Source organism: Gopherus flavomarginatus, chromosome 2 (assembly GCF_025201925.1).
Source record: "Gopherus flavomarginatus isolate rGopFla2 chromosome 2, rGopFla2.mat.asm, whole genome shotgun sequence".
Taxonomy (NCBI): Eukaryota; Metazoa; Chordata; order Testudines; family Testudinidae; genus Gopherus; species Gopherus flavomarginatus.
In genome coordinates this window covers 94,908,079-94,924,763 of record NC_066618.1, presented here as the reverse complement: position 1 = coordinate 94,924,763, position 16,685 = coordinate 94,908,079, and the positions used below count along the sequence as shown (strand labels likewise).

The window sequence follows — 16,685 nt, the reverse complement described above, 5'->3', positions numbered from 1 at the left end:
GGCTTTCCAGCAGCTCCATAAGGGTCCATTTAGTAGCAATACCTGCATATCACCCTCCTATCCAGGGCCATACTAATTTTTTCCAGGGCTAGATTCCCTAAGGACATCATTCATGTTTTTCCTTCCATGTGAGAGGCCCTTCCCTCTTCGAGAACCTCAGTATAGTACTAGTAAGGCAATGGATCCTCGTTTTGAGCCTTTAGCAACCTGTTCCTTATACCACCTGTCTACGAAGGCTGTTGTTAATAACTATTACATCAGCTTGACGGGTAGGGAAGATAACAGGTACTCCTTATACAGTTTCATAAGGACAAGGTCGCTCTCAGACATCACCTCAAGTTTCTGCCCAAGGCTGTGTCAGAGTTCCACATAAACCAATCCATTCAACTCCCATTTCTTTCCTAAGCCTCATTCTACCCCAGGGGAAGCTAACTTCACACATTCGATGTAGCAATGGCATTGTTGTCTTACATCAACAGGACAGAATCATTCAGGAATACACCCAGGTTGTTGATCGCCTTGCTCAGCCCTGTATGCCCTTGGAGGAGGGTGGGGAGCAAGGACATGCAAGGTGCAGTCATGGCTCCAGCTGACATCGGTGATCAAATGAATCTGATCTTGTGCTCATGGGAAGTATGCGCATCAAGAAGGGAATCCATGTGGACAAACATGCTGAAGAAAATTTTCCTTAATGATGAGTTGTCCCCTTGCTGATACCTTCATCTTGGGTGGCTCGCTTAACCTGTCTTGCTAGCTAGATGAGCTGAATTCATAAATTAAAAATTATAAGGCCAGAAGGCACCAATGTGATTCTAGAATCCTAGAAACGTAGGGTTGGAAGGGACCTTAATAGATCATGTAGTCCAGCGCCCTCCCCCCAGCGTCGTCCCCCACTGCACTTAGGCAGGATGAAGTATACCTAGACCATCTCTGAAAGGTGTTTGTCTAACCTGTTCTTAAAAACCCCCAACCTAACTCTGAATGTCTATTGTAGTACGTAACTCTGCTTATAGTTATCAAGTTTTTCCTAATGTCTAACGCAAATCTCCCTTGCTGCAGATTAAGCCCATTATTCTTGTTCTACCTTCAGTGGACACGAAGAACAATTGATCACCATTCTCTTTATAACAACCTTATGCATATTTGAAAACTGTTGTTAAGTTCTCCCTCAGTTTTCTTTTCCCAAGACTAAACATGGCCATTTTTTTTTTACCTTTCCTCATAGGTCAGCTTTTCTGAACCTTTTATCCTTTTGTTATCTCTCTTCTGAAATCTCTCCAGTTTGTCCATATTTTTCCTAAAGCACTCCAATTTGTCCACAGTACTCCAGCTGAGGCCTCACGAGTACTAGGCAGATCAGGACAACTACCTCATGATCTTACATACAAAACTCTTGTGACTGCACCCCAGAATGAAATTAGCCTTTTTTGTAACTGCATCACATTGTTGACTCGTATTTTTCATCCTCTGTAACCCCCAGATCCTTTTCAGCAGTACTCCCAGCAAGCAAGTTATTCCTCATTTTGTAGTTGAGCAATTTTTTTTTCCTTTCTAACTTGTCTGTTTTGAATTTCATCTTGTTGATTTCAGACCAATTCTCCAATTTATCAAGGTTGTTTTGAATTCTAATCCTCTTACAAAATGTTAGCAACCCTTCCCAGCTTGGAGTCATCAATAGATTTTATAAACATGTGCTCTACTCCGTAATCCAAGTCATTAATGAAAATATTGAATAGTACTGGACCCAGGACAGCCCCTGCAGGATGCCACTAGATTCATCACCCCAGTTAGACAGTGAACCGTTGATAACTACTCTCAGTATGGTCTTTCAAGGTGTTTTGCACCTATTTTATAGTAATCTCATCTAGACCACATTTGTGTAGTTTGCTTATGAGAATGTCATAGGAGACTGTTAGAAGCCTTACTAAAACCAAGATGTATTACCTCTACTACTTCCCCCTATCCTTTATGCCAGTAACCTTTTCAGAGAAGGAAATTAGGTTGATTGGCATGATTTGTTCTTGACAAATCCATGTTTACTATTACTTATAATGCTCTTATCCTCTAGGTGCTTACAAATTGGTTGTTTAATAATTTGTTCCAATATCTTTCCAGCTACCGAACTTAGGCTGACTGGTACATTTTAAAGATAAGTACTATATTTGCTCTTCAATCCTCTGGCACCTTACTCATCCCTCTTGAGGCCTCAAAGATAATTGCTAATGGTTCCAAGATTGTTTCATCTAGTTTCTTAAGTACCTTAGGATGAATTTCATCTGGTTTCACTGACTTGAATACATCTAATTTATGTAAATATTTTTAACCTGTTCTTTCTCTCTTTTGCCTAATGTTCCTTTCCCCTTGTTAATATTAATTGTGTTAAGTATCTAGTCATAATTTACATCTTTAGTGAAGACTGAAACAAAGTAGGCATTAAATACCTCAACCTTTGTGATGTCATCTATTAATAGTTCTCCATCTATAGTAAGTAGACAATCTACATTTTTATTGGTCCTTCTCTTGCTCCTAATGTCTTTATACAACCTCTTATTACATTTTATGTCCCTTGGTAGGTCTGGGTTTTAGCCTTTCTGATTTTGTTCCTGCATGTTTGTGCTTCTCTTTCATATTCATCCTTAGAAATTTGTCCATATTTACACTTTTTGTAGAATCCCTTTTGGATGTTCAGGTCATTAAAGAGTTCCTGATTCAGCCACAGTGGCCTCTTAGTATTCCACATATTTTTCCTTCATGTTGGGATAGTGTTCTGTAGCACCTTTGAGAAATTGCCAGCTCTCCTGATCTCCTTTTTCCCTTAGATTTTCTTCCATTGGAACCTTATCATAAGCAAGTTCATCCATTATATTGAATTGAGTGGGTATTTACAATTTTTGACCCCCTCCCCTCCCCTCCTTTCTGATTAAGTTTGTCTTTTGAAACTTCAGAACTTTGCTTGTGGTTTGATTATAGTTACAAATTTTGCTTGCTTAGATATTTTCGGGGAGAAGGTAATCGAACCTTTCTTAGCCTTGTCTACACTTACCGGGGGTTCGACATGTGGCCATCGGTGCATCAGCGGTCGATTTAGCAGGTCTAGCAATCAACCACAGATTGCTCTCCCATCGACTCCTGTACTCCACCTGAATGAGAAGCGCAAGGGGAGTCAATGGGGGAGCGTCTCCAATCAACATTGCATAGTGTGGTAACTAGATCGCCGTAACTAGATCTAGGTATGTCGACTTCAGCTACTTTATTCACATAACTGAAGTTGCGTAACTTAGATCGATCTCCCCTCGAAGTGTAGAAAAAGCCTTAGTTTCACAGGGAATCCCAAGGTTTAGAACTGCGAAGCACTGATACAGAGAATGCTTCAAGTACTGAGGTGGCATTTCTTATTAGTCAAATGAAAAGTTTTTAAAGTTGGCCTCATCATGTATGACATGATCTGAGTACAGTTTTCTCCATTTGCATGTATAGTAATTGACTTGACTTAATCTTATCTGGTTGTGTACTTTGTGATAGATTTTACTACGTGAGGGATGCAAGAAGATACTTGTTGCAGACTCACTGTCGCTATTGAAGAAAATGCACCGAACTCAAATGAAAGGTGTCCGTGTGGATGGTGGGTACAAACAAAATACGGTAATCTTCAAAACTGTTGAGTGGTATTCTTTGCTTTTAGACTATGGGTGCCCAACCAAGGATAATATTGGAAGCCTGCCAAGGGCCTGGGCCTCAGACCTAATTTACAGAAAATGGAGTGGGATGCTGCTAGCCCTCATCTTTAATGAGGAATTGCTAGCTTCTGGAAACTACAGGTCCCTGTGTAAGTACTTTTATCTTGATCCAAGTAGTCTCTGCTCTGATCAAACTAAAAAGTATTGCCTCCTGGGATCTGTTGGCTACACAAATATTGTGTTAATCAGAATATGTAACCTAAACAAGAAATTACAATACAGCTTTTAATGATACCTAAAACTATTTCAAAAGCACCTATGATTAAAAAATCAGCCGTTGTGTAACTCCAAGGAAATGCAGTGATAATTCCAGCACAAGAACACCTGACATCTGTAAAGTCAGAGGATCAGAGCTTCTGACACAGCATACTGTACGTGGAAAAAACAGCCATATATTTTTTTAACCTCTTTCAAAGCTCTTCCTGTGAGTTTACAGCTCTGATCTGACTGTCAATCTAGGTGTTTAAATGGTACATTCTCCACAGAATTTAAGCACCTTACTACATATTTTCATGGTGACAATAAGGCTGCTTCTATTTCATACTTAAATTTTTAATAGACTGCATAGAGCATTATAAATAATTCCTCAAAATGCAGCATTGGATGCTGGAATTTCTATAGTAAAGACAGGGCCATGTCTGCTTGAGGCATGATGATAACATAATGTTCTTTGTCATTCATTTTTAAAAATTTGTTTTCTTACAGAGGAGAATATCTGTGAATCGTGTCTTTCCCCTATACTTCCTTCAGGTAGGACGCTTGGAGGGAAAGAGATCCTGTGAGGAGAGAATTCTTTTTTAGGACATCTAAATAAAAAAATATTGTTCGTGGAATAAACCTGTTACAATATGAGCATTTGAAAACATATTGCTTCACTCAGTGCTAAGATATTTTCACTTACAGTAACTCCTCTTTTAAAGTTGCCCTGGTTAACATTGTTTTGTTGTTACGTTGCTGATGAATTAGGGAACATGCTGGTTTAAAGTTGTGCAATACTCCCTTATAACATTGTTTGTCCACTGCTTGCAGAAAGAGCAGCCCATTGTAGCAAGCTGGTTAGGGCTTGAAATCAGGGTGGACCAGCAGCCCCCTATTAGCTCCCCGCTCCCCTAAGTTCCCTGTGCAGCTGTCACCCAGCAGGCTACCAATTGCCAGCAGTTCAGCCCCACTGCCATGTGCTGCTCCTGCCCTCTGCCTTGAAGCTGCTCCCGGGAGCCTCCTGCTCGCTGTGCCCAGGGAATGGGGTAAAGAAGGGTACTAATATCAGGGTGTCCCCCTCCCCCCGTGCTTACCCCGTCTCCTCCAGAGGGGGACATGACAGGGCTCAGGACGGAGGAAGCTTGCTGGTGGCAGCAGCTGCTGTCTCAACTTGCTGATGTACTGAAAAAGGCAATGTACTTAGAGTGGAGTCAGTGCACTTAAAGGAGCAATGCACATCTCTCTCTCTCTCTCTCTCTCACACACACACACACACACACACACACACACACACACACACACACAGTTTATGTGTCTCTGTCTGCCATGCTGTCTCCCCTCCCTCCATTTGTGCTGCCTTGTAGAGTGTGAGGCTACATTAACAACAATGTGTTAACCCTTGAGGGCTCAGCTAGTGCTAGTTCATCATTTAGCAGTAAGGCATTCCCTGGGAAATATCCCACCCTTTGATTTCACCACCTCAACCAAGCTTCACAATCATCATCGTTGTGTACAGTATTAAATTGTTTGTTTAAAACTTATACTCTGTGTGTGTGTGTGTATATATGTATATAATATGTGTGTATATATAAATATAAAAAATATAGTCTTTTGTCCTGTGAAAAAAAATTTCCCTGGAACCTGACCCACCCCATTTACATTAATTCTTATGGGGAAATTGGATTTGCTTAACATCATTTCGCCTAAAGTCGCATGTTTCAGGAACATAACTGCAACGTTAAGTGAGGAGTTACTGTATCTTATAACAGATTGCAGTTTTAAAACATTTTCTGAGATTAGCCCTGAAAATAGAAATTCAGCGAAGCATTATTTATAAAGATATATATTTTGGCAAGATGCAATAGCACAAAAAAAAATGTATAGTTTTTTTGCTTGTTCCTCAGCATGAGAAGGTTATAGCTTGATTCAATAGAATAAGTTGGCCTGAGCCCTCCAGATGAGAATACTTATGGCTAAGTATTTGACTAAGATTACTTTCTTCTTAGTGAAAAAACCAGCTACTGAGCAGTGGCACAGAGCATTCGTGGAAGCACTTTCATTTCAGTTTTGTTTTTTTTTCATCATTTGCCAAATTGATGTTGACATGGCGTAGAAGAGAAAGTAAAACTGAAATGGTTTTGTCAGACCATGGGCTAGATTCACAATGTAGTTCTGCTGTGTTCACCTCCACCAACATCAAGCCTAGCGCAGGCCTCTGGTGGTAGAAAATCTGGAAGGGGAGGATGTTCCAGTGATGATTGGCCACCTATTTTTAATGCATTAAAAACTGCATATTGATGATTCATGAAGTGATTCTTGTATGTATTTATGGACAAAATATGTACTATAAGAGTTATTCAGAGGCTTATACCTTGGGCAAATTTTCATGGGGACATCAAAAGGCACATCCCTGATTGCAGAGCAGCCCTTTGCCAAATTAAAAGTTCTTGCTCCAAATCACAGAGGTGCAAGAGCTTCTCAACAAACAGTTGTAGATTTTTTTTTTTAACACGGGCAAAACAATGTATTTTCCATAACCTTGTTCTCAGAAGTGGTTGAACTGTTTTAGCTGACATTCCCTCCTTCCCTCCCCCTCACCAAAAAAAAAAAAAATCATTCTTAGGCAGACATGCAGTAAAGAAAATTTCAGCCCAAATGGATCAAGTTTAACAAAGTTATTAGCACTAAAAAATGGTGTTTCATGATGGAAAGTGTTGGGCAGTATTAACTATTGGCACTACCTGAGCTACCTATAATAATCTAAACAATTTTTGGAATACATTAAGCTGAAGGACGCTACCTAAATGTAAGACGTTACTACTATTCTGCATAAATAATGGAATTATCAGTATCTTTTGCATAGGTAAGGTAAATTATTATAACCATCAGCTCCTTTGTTTCACTGTCTCCTTATAATGCATTTATTTTCTTCCCCCAGATGCATCCAAATCCTTCAGTGTGACAGTGTTCCATTGCAGGCATATGTTTCACAAAGAGTGCCTCCCTATACCTAGCACAGTAAGTAACCAACTTAATCTCTGTGGGTATGAGAGATCACCTTCATCAAGGACAAAAGGACAAATGGTTTGCTTTTGCCATCCACAGAGAAGGGCACATGTTTGTCGGGGATTATAAAATGATTATTACAATTATTTCTGGCTGTATCTCAGTATGTGTCTAGGGTGGTTAACCCAACTGAAACCAAAATATGTATCATTTTAAATGAAAACTGCTGCTCTCAAACAAGAAAAATATTTTGATTTTTCTCACATCTGAATACGAAATGTGTTTCAGAGACTTAGTGAAAGAGCTGTTTGATTTTTTTTTAAACTTTTCCATAGCAGCTCTCTAAGATATGTTTTAATTTAATTAACTTCCATAAAAAATTCTTAAGAAACTTACATTCACTAATTTGATCTGGAGAGGAAAACATCTTCATGTTTTAGTGAATAAATATTTAAATAACTTTGTTTATATTCACTTTTTTGCTGAGAATTTTATCTTTATCTGTTGAATTAAATTGTTTTGGCTGTAGAGTGAAAACACAATAAATAACTTTATTTATACATATAAATAAATAAATTGGACAGGGATTTGGAAATAAAAGCCTCAGAAAGTTAATAAAACAGGAATAACAATTGAAATTTTAGATATTTTTTACTTGTCTCTTTTGTTGTAAACTCATTGTCTAAAGAACTACTCCCTCTAGCAAATGTAACAAACTAAACAAGGCATCTCCGTATTTGCCCATCAAAAATTGTATATTTAAATATTTATCACAGAGATCTTTATTTTACTAGCATGTTCCCATAATAATAAAGCCTTTTAAATATTTCTCTTAAAAGCAATTATTTGTTGGCAATTTGTTGTTGGACCAGACAATATTTACTAGCAATAATTACCGTACTGTGAATTGTATTATCTGAAGAATAGTCAAATTTTGGCTAAAAGGCCAGGATGCCAAAAGCCAGTCTGAAATTTTGTTCCTGGACAAAGAAGGCTAGATAATATTTACTGGGATTTGTTTTAAAAAGTTAACTTTTATTGTAAATGCTACTGTAGGAGTCTTAATATTCTTGTGTTTAGCTGTTGGTCCTCGGTGTTTCTGCTGAGCAGTTGCTGTTTGGTGCCATGTCGGTTATAGTTATAGGAAGCCTGTTTGATGCATACAGGCATAGTGGGGCATATTGGAGGAAGAATAATGCAAAAGTAAGGAACGGATGAGGGTAAAAAAGCAGGAGTTAAAAAAAATGTTTGATTTGGGTAGCAAAACATAGAGACTCTGGCCCAGATCCTCAGCTAGTGTGAATCAGCCTAGCTCCCTTGAAATCAGTGAAGCTATGCCAATCCACACCATCTGGGAATGTGGCTCAGAAATCCACTCACAGCCAGATCCACCAGCACAGATCTTCAAAAGACTGAGGACAGCGTGCCAAGTAATTTGTGCTGTCTTTGTTGCACATAGCTGTTTGCATAAGTATTTAATCCTCATAAGGGCAGAATTTGGCTTCAGTATATGTTTGTTATATACATACACATCGTTCTGAAGGGTGTCTTTTAGAGCACGTGCAAAATCAAGGAGGAATATACTGCTTCTTGGCTCCAAGCATAATTATTTCATGCATAATACATTCTGTTATACTGCCTTCCTATATATATATGTGTATGTGCGAACATGCACAGGAGTTATGCACTCACTAGAAAGCTGTAGAATTCATGGAGTGACTTACATTTACCTTCCCAAATTCTGAGGTAAATTTTCATATAACAATTGTTTTGTTGCAGAATACAGAGTACTATCTAACTAACGTACCTTTCTTTTAAATTTCCAGATGTCCCCATTGCAGTTCTGCAACATATGCAGTGCTAAGCACAGAGGACCAGGCAGTGCGATCTTGGAGATGAAAAAATAGCATGCTCCATATCCTCTCTCACGTCTGAGAACCATTTTGTGGCACTAAGCAATGCCATTGATGATGATGCTGTTAAGAGATTATATATAATTCTGAGTGTGATTTAAAACAAATTTTAAAAAAGTATCCAGTTTACTGAAATTTCCTTCTATATCTCCAGAAAGAAAAGTGGCAAAAACAATATATATTCATCTGAAATATCTTTATTACACAATGCAGATTTCACCAGTCATGTCCTTGTTCTTCAGTAAGTAATGAAAATATAAACCTAAATGGAAACAATTGAATTTGGAGATTATTCTTGGCACATTGTATTACAGAATACGTGTACCATAGTTTGAAACCAAATCCGAAACCACAGTTAGATGTTTGTATGCAAGGTCAGTATGTGTAGTTCTCATTGATTTCAGTGAGACTGCTCAAATACTTAAAGTTAGGAAGTTAGTACCTTCCTGAATTGATACCTAAATAAATAAGTTATTAATAAGTTCCAGTAACTGTATATTTTCACCCATCTCGTTAGAAACTGGTTATTTTATGTCATTTGCAAACATGACCTCCATGGTGCTTTCATTTGTATAGGTATTTACTATGTTAAGCAAATCCTTCTTTTTTTTTTTTTAACTGGAAAGTTTTTAAATGTTACCAGTGAGCATCTTTAGTCTGTTGTTTAATAACTATATCTATAGTATCTCTCTTGAGTTGCTTAAATATAGAAAAACATCTGGGCTTTACAAGAAAATATCTCCAAGAGCTTCATAAACCAAAAGAGAGAAGGTCAAATAACTATAGTTTATGATGCCAACAAAAATGCAGTGATTTTTTTCTTGTTTCTCTGAGGCTCTGTTTTTATTATTGACATACAGCATATAGGTCCAAGGGGGAATCAATCTTCAAAAGATGAAAAAATTATACAGACACCACCTCTTCAGAGTTATTGCCACTTTTCTAGTATACTTAAAATGTAAAATATGTGTGCAGTATATATGAGCTCTTCAGCTGATCACTCTTGTCTATACTCTTTCATCTTCGTAAGTGACAGAGTCAGCTCCTCAGCTGATGTAAATTGGCATCACTCCACTGAGATCAATGGAGCAATGCTAATTTACATCATATGAGGATGTGGCCCAGAGTATTTAACAAATCAGTGCTTCATTCTTTGTTGTCCCGTTTATGCTTTACAAGTACATTATTAATGGGCTTTGTTACCTCTGGTGATAGTAATACTGTATATCACTTAATATTGGAAATAAAATTGTAAGTGTTGCATTAAAACTAGTATCGTCAAAGAAGCCAAAGGTGTAAACAATGGAATTGATCCTATGGAATTGATCACACTATGATGAGGCGTCACCCTGAGGCCTGTGGTCTCGGTGGTGATTTTCACCCAAAGTGATTGCCATCTAATTGTTTTGCAGTATGTTTTGAAATAGAGGTTTCGAACATGTTCTCAAGCAAACTGTATAGATCTTTTAAATCTCGGTCCATTTCCTTTGTTCCCATATTTATGCAGCATGGTGTCATTTAGATCAGAATTTTATCGTAATTTAAAAAAAAGGAAGTTGTTTATTTACTGCAACTTGGTCTTACCATAAGGCTTAGTAGTGTTCAGTGATGTGAATTGCTAGCCTGCTGCCACTTGAGACCATGCTTGTGTTATAGACTTGCACATACTGTACATTTTGCAAGCAATTTTAAATCCATGCATAGATCACCAGTCACAATGTTCTCTAAGACCAAAGCTTCTTTCACTTTCATTTCATTCAGAGACCACCCTTTTCATGTTGCAGAACTATAAATGTGCTAATTTTGAATCATTAAGAAATGCCCTGTAGTGGGTGATGCCCATTGAGTCCCGACCAGACCACAATTTGAGTTGCTTCCTTTCTCTGACACAAGAGTCCTTCCCCTGTTGTGGGTGTATAAGATCTGTCCAAAAAGAAGTTCCTTTCCCCTTCTCTAAGGGCAGGGACAAACAAAGTAAAGAAAGTGGAAGGAAGGTGCTTAGCCTCTTGGCCAGTATCTCTGTCACCCCTCTTGGTCCCAGATTGTCTATAGGCTTTTTATTGTCCTAATCAGGGTTAGTCCTTCCTTAAACAGCACTTCTCTTCCCCCCCCCCCTTTTTTTGGAGGAGGGGGCTAACATTTGGTCTGTATCTGATAAAGGCAGACTTAGGCGGCTGGGGCAGCAACTGTCTCCCTCTTCCTTGATATCTCTCCCTGCAATCACTTGTCTCTGAGGCACAGCAGTCTTCCCCAGTTACTGTCCCTTCCTGTGGCAGGCTTTCACTTTTTAAGCTTCCTCCCTCCAGACAGAACAAGCCTTGCAGGTGTATCTAGTTAGTGCTGGCTGAACCCAGAAGAGCTCATTACCTTCTTCCCTAATAAGTGAGGGGTGTCCCCTCACATGCACAGTGCTGGTTTTTCATCTTTTTTTTTTTCTGAAAAACTTTTTAAATCATAAGATGTCTAAAACATGTTAATGTCTAAAACTGGTTTTCAGCCTGTGGTCCGCAGAACCCTCGGGGCCTGCAGACTATGTCTAAGTTTTCCAAAGGGTTCTGTAGCTCTATTCTAAATTTTTCAGGGGTCTGCAAATGAAAAAAAAGGTTGAAAAGGTCTAAAATACTCAGCAACCTAGGTGCTTTTCTTTTAAAGATCAGGTTTGGGCTGAGAAGTAGCTGTAAAAAGTTACATAACATTTCAGCAGAGACTAGAAAATATTTATTGATGTTCCAGTGAAATTTGATGAGCTGTCAATTTATCAATGTCTCTGCAGTTCCCACTTCAGGCCAAGGTAAGCTAACTTATAAAGGTACATCGGAATGATCCACTGCAACAATTCCAATCTAGTCCTTTATCATTCAGCTTTTGACCAAGGCCGGGTCTTTCAGAGGAAGGTGTCAGACCTTGTAATGCACCTAATTTTGCAGTACTACATTGTGGGTGGATAGGGATGGCTCAGCCTGTTTTACTCAAGTGGGCTGTCCAGGGAAACGTATTTCAGTAATGATCAGGCTTCAGTTAATTTTCTCAGTCTTCCTGTTTTATTTTGAAAACCACGCATTTGGGATATCAGTGGTTTAAAGGCTTGTTCATCCTGTCAGTTGCATGCAGGCAGTTCTCAGTGAAGTCCGTGATTGGACTCTGGGATGAAATCTTGGTCCCAGTGAAGTAAATGGGAGTTTTGCTATTTACTTCAAGTTTTCACCCTAAGACTTCAAAGTCACTGTAAAAATGACAGCCTGGGTTTCATTTCTATTGTTAGTTCACTGACTCCATATCAGATGTGCTCTTTTCATAAATAAAGAGGTTTTGGTACTTGCCAGTCCTGTACTGTACAGGTCAAGCTGGGGTCTTTCCTTCCCCATGTCATCGCTAAAGATAAAGGCTTGACACTGTGCAGTGCCCAATGCTCTTCATCTTATTACACCTTCAGTGGTATCTACAGTCCTGTTGTCCTCAGTGTAGTACACAGGTGGAACTGTTTAGAACTTAGTTAGCATTCTGTTCATACACAAGGAGCTGCAGAATGCAGCCCACCCAGCTATTTTGGCTACAGGGCTAACAGAAGTAAAAGGCAATTACTTTATATCACTGAAGTCAGCAGCAATGACTCTGCTTATTTACTGCCTTTGTGCATATTTAATGTTCAGTTTTTAGTCACTTTTCAGAGCAGATTCATACTTCTGAAGTACAAAAATGACAATCCCTTCAGGGCCATTTTGACCTACACCCTGGTCATATTTGAAATAAATGTTATCATGGATGTTCATTGCAAATTACCCTAATTTACAAATTTGTCAAACAAATGAAGGCAGACAACAGCTAAGCAAGGTAGGTTTTGTAATAATAAATATATTTTAGTAATATGATACCTCACTGCAATATTGCCTGTTAAACTTTGGCTGATGTTGATATTTTGTGAAGATTATATGGTGTGGCCTACTGAGTTTCCACTGAACAAGGTTGATTATTTTCCACCTTGCACTGCAGGATATTCCACTAAGCTCTTTGGGACTATCTTTTTGTTTTGTGTGTAAGTACAGTGCCTCGCAAAATGGGGTTCTGGTCCATGACTAGGCCTCCTAGGTGCTACCGCAATACAGATGAAATTTAATTTATTTAGTTAGATGAAAGGTTTCATTTGGATTTCCAGTTTTTCACAATATGTTGCTTACTTGCAGATATTGCTAAATTCACCATTTCAGCACCTAATTTGTTCAGTTGTGTGATTTGTGTAATGCCTGAAAGGAATAGGGCTAATGTGTATGTATATTTTTATTTAATTTCATCCATTTATTTGGGCACTTGTTTCCAAGCTTCCCACATTCTCACCAGTGACCACAAAAGTATAAAACAGAAATCACTCTGTCGTGCAGCTCAAATTCCCATTTTCTTTGTCTTGTCAGGCTCTGATGGAAACTGAAACATTCCCTTCCTCTGTCCCCAAAAGTTAATTGCCCCACCTATGAAAGGGATTGATTCCCAGACTGACAGCTGGGATGAAGCAAAATGGGGGAGTGAGATTGGAAAAAAGTAAAGGATAGTGTCAGTGGAAATATATAGGCCTTGCAGCCTACCCTAAAGGTGTAGGCCAAGAGAAATTCTATCAGATCATCTTGAGGCAAAACTGCTTGGCCTTTAGCCAAAATCCCTGTCCCATCATGGTCCTGAAAGCCACCCCAAACAGTCAAGGAAAGCAGGATATGGCCCAATTTTAATGACTTACACTAGTGTAAATGAAATCAGAATCAGGTTACTATGGTGAGAGCCTTGATTATGAAGATATTTTATATAATAATATTAAAACCCAAATTTGTCCGCAGAATCTTAGCGCTAATCAAAACATGTTGGATTACATGAAATTTTGTTAAAATACAGCATTTTGTCAAAGCCAGCAGAGACTTACCGGTTTCAACAGAGCTTTTGCTGAGAAGGTGCTTTATGTACTAAGCTCTCTGGTCACATCTGATCAGTGAGTACGAGCCACTATTTTGACACACACTATATTTTGCAAAAGTGTTTGAAGGACTGGAACAAAACCAAACTTTGAAATCCTGAGAGCTGTTGAGAAACGTAATTGTTGTCTTCCAGACAGCTCTACCAGTTCTTAAAATTCTCTGATTTCTTTTACAATAGAAATATATATGCAACGACAATACAGCATCTTTTTTTTTTCATTATACAAGCCAGAAGCACATTCATATGTTGTGGCATTGTGTGCACTCTCTGCATTGTATTGAAATGAATTGTTTTAATATAAGCGTTCTGGAAAACTTTAAGTACGTTTAGCCAGACATTCTCCCACTGCTCTGGGTTGTATTTATATCCAGATCCTGTGCTCATACATTGTGTGTCATTCTCTGGATTTCATAGTCTGAGGCCTTGGCTACACTCACACTTTACAGCGCTGCAACTGGGGTGTGAAAAAACACCCTCCTGAGCGCTGCAAGATACAGCGCTGTAAAGCGTCAGTGTAATCAGGGCAGCAGCGCTGGGAGCGCGGCTCCCAGCGCTGCACGCTACACCCGTAAGGGATGTGGTTTACATGCAGCGCTGGGAGAGCTCTCTCCCAGCGCTGCCGCTCTGACTGCACTCACACTTCAAAGCGCTGCCGTGGCAGCGCTCCCGCAGCGCTGCTGGGGCAGCGCTTTGAAATTCCAAATGTAGCCATACCCCCAGGAATTTGCTTGTGAGTGCAGTATCTCGTGGCCCTTTATCGCATTCCAGCTTGCATGTCCAGTACTATCACATCCAGAAAAATTAGAAAATAGTATCCAAGTGAAGCCTGTCTTTATCCCAATTTCATCTTTCTTTAATATTAATTTTTCTTTGATTTCCCTTTCTAAAGTATCCAAGTGCTCAACCCAGTTATAATGACCTGTTCAGCAGTGTCTGTAGAGGACTTCATAGTGGATTCTCCTCTTCACCTTTCCCTGATTCTTGGAATCGCTGCTTTCTGTTTTTGTTTTATTTTGTCTCCTGCTGCTCTTTCTGTTTTCTCTTTATATGAGAAAGGCTTTGGCAATTAAGCACGTCTTTCAATGTGCTTTGGAGAGTATCGTATTTACGTTAGTCTTCTCTCTTCTGGAGCTTGTTCCGTAGCTAGTTTCTGTAAAGTACCATTTTATGCTGTTGATTTAACACTTTAGCACTTCCACCTTCCAAGATGAATGATCCCAGCTGGGGGTAGTTGCTCCAGTACAGCTAACATTCCAATAGGGAGAACCCCAAAGTAATGAGATTTCAGCAAAACAACCCATGCTTCACAGAATAACTCACAAGCCATATAGGGGGCCGTTTTCTGAAGTGCCCTTCATTAATAGGGACATGCACCATATAATTTTAAACTTTTTAAACAAACAGAAACACTGGACATTTTATTGTCCGTGACATTCCCTTCCCAAGGCAAGGAATAGAACCTGGCAATCCTGATTTTCCTTCCTCCCTCCCCCCAATATTTTAACACTGTATATTAAATTGCGGTTACCCATTGGTGAAGTGTGGAGCATCATCCTTTACGGCTGGTCCAGCTAAAGAACAACAGTTATTCCTTTAGCAGAAGGGGTGGAGGTCTGTGCTGGAAAACTGAAGGTCCATGGTTTGAGTTCTGCTGGTGACGTATGTTGAGAGGGCCCTTATGGGTGCACAGAATGGAATTTGTTTTTTCCAGCTTTCTGTTTAAAAAGCTGGAATATTTGATTGACAGAGTGAGACTTTTTTAAAAAAGAAGTTTTATGTTAAAAATCCATTTTATTCTGTCCACTATGATGCAACATTCAACACAGCACAGGTGTTCCATATTTCAGACATTTGTCAGATGCTTCAGTGGATTATGTCACCTATTGGCAGGTTTGAAGGTAGGGAGCTATGTCCCTGTGTCATGTGACAATGGTAGAGAGGCCCAGATCCTCAAAGGCATTTAGGTACCTAACTCACTGTTTTCAGTGTGACAGTTCCTCACACTGAACATGGAACTTGAATGGAATAAGGAACACAGGGTTATCCCTGCCCTTGTCCCTCTTCCTGTTTTACTCCACAGCTTTGGCTTGGATCCTTCCAAGGCCCTGTTCAGTATGGCTTTTCACTGAACAGTTATAAATAATGCACATATCCTCACAGCCTGTATCTAGCTGAAATATACTTTATTGAGGCAGATATTTCCTGAATGCAGACTCTAAATCAATTACTCCACTCCCAGTAGAATTTAAATTTATAAAGAGGGTAATATATTTGTGGAGCAAGCCATTAAAATTAGAGATTTTGTCCCAACTTTTCTTATTCTTGCATCTCTTGCTTTTTGTAACTCCCATGGACTATTGGCATGAAAGATTTTTTTTCTTTCTTTTTTGGCACAAGATAAATCCTTAGATGCTCGGGGGGGGGGGGTTGTTTTGTTTTTGTTTTTTGCTGTTTAAGTCAATGCTTGTTTCCTATTGTTATAAGGCAAAATTAAATTATACTGAAGAAGAATCTGAAAAGTTTAAGACATCAACACATACAAAAAAATGGGATTCCTAAAATTCAGGGAGTTATTGGATAGGTGATGACAATACCACCTCAATTTGGATAACAGGAAAACATGGTTTAAAGGAGTGTGGAAAAATGGGGGTTTACTATAGATTTTTGTTATTTGTACTACAGCAACTCCTAAACACAGGCTGAGGGGAAAAATATTCCAGTTTTACAGATGGAGAACTGAGGCATGGAGAGATTAAATGGTTTGCCCAACATCACAGAGCAAATCAGTGGCAAAGCCAGGAACTGAATCCAGATATCCTGATTCCCAGTCTCATTATTATTGCTTGCTTGTTTGTATTGTAGCGCCTAGGAG

At 39.0% G+C, this 16,685-nt stretch overlaps 1 protein-coding gene across 3 annotated transcripts in view; it reads left to right on the top strand.

The window, feature by feature from the left end:
* Window positions 1-10,140, top strand: part of VPS41 (VPS41 subunit of HOPS complex) — a 169,802-nt gene extending 159,662 nt beyond the window's left edge. For all 3 annotated transcript variants that reach the window (XM_050937689.1, XM_050937690.1, XM_050937688.1), the window contains 4 exons: window positions 3,523-3,622; window positions 4,443-4,487; window positions 6,874-6,953; window positions 8,768-10,140. In XM_050937689.1, the coding sequence (XP_050793646.1) occupies window positions 3,523-3,622; window positions 4,443-4,487; window positions 6,874-6,953; window positions 8,768-8,848 (306 nt within the window). In that variant the 3' untranslated portion in view covers window positions 8,849-10,140. The remainder of the gene's footprint in view (window positions 1-3,522; window positions 3,623-4,442; window positions 4,488-6,873; window positions 6,954-8,767) is intronic.
* Window positions 10,141-16,685: the final 6,545 nt, after the last annotated feature.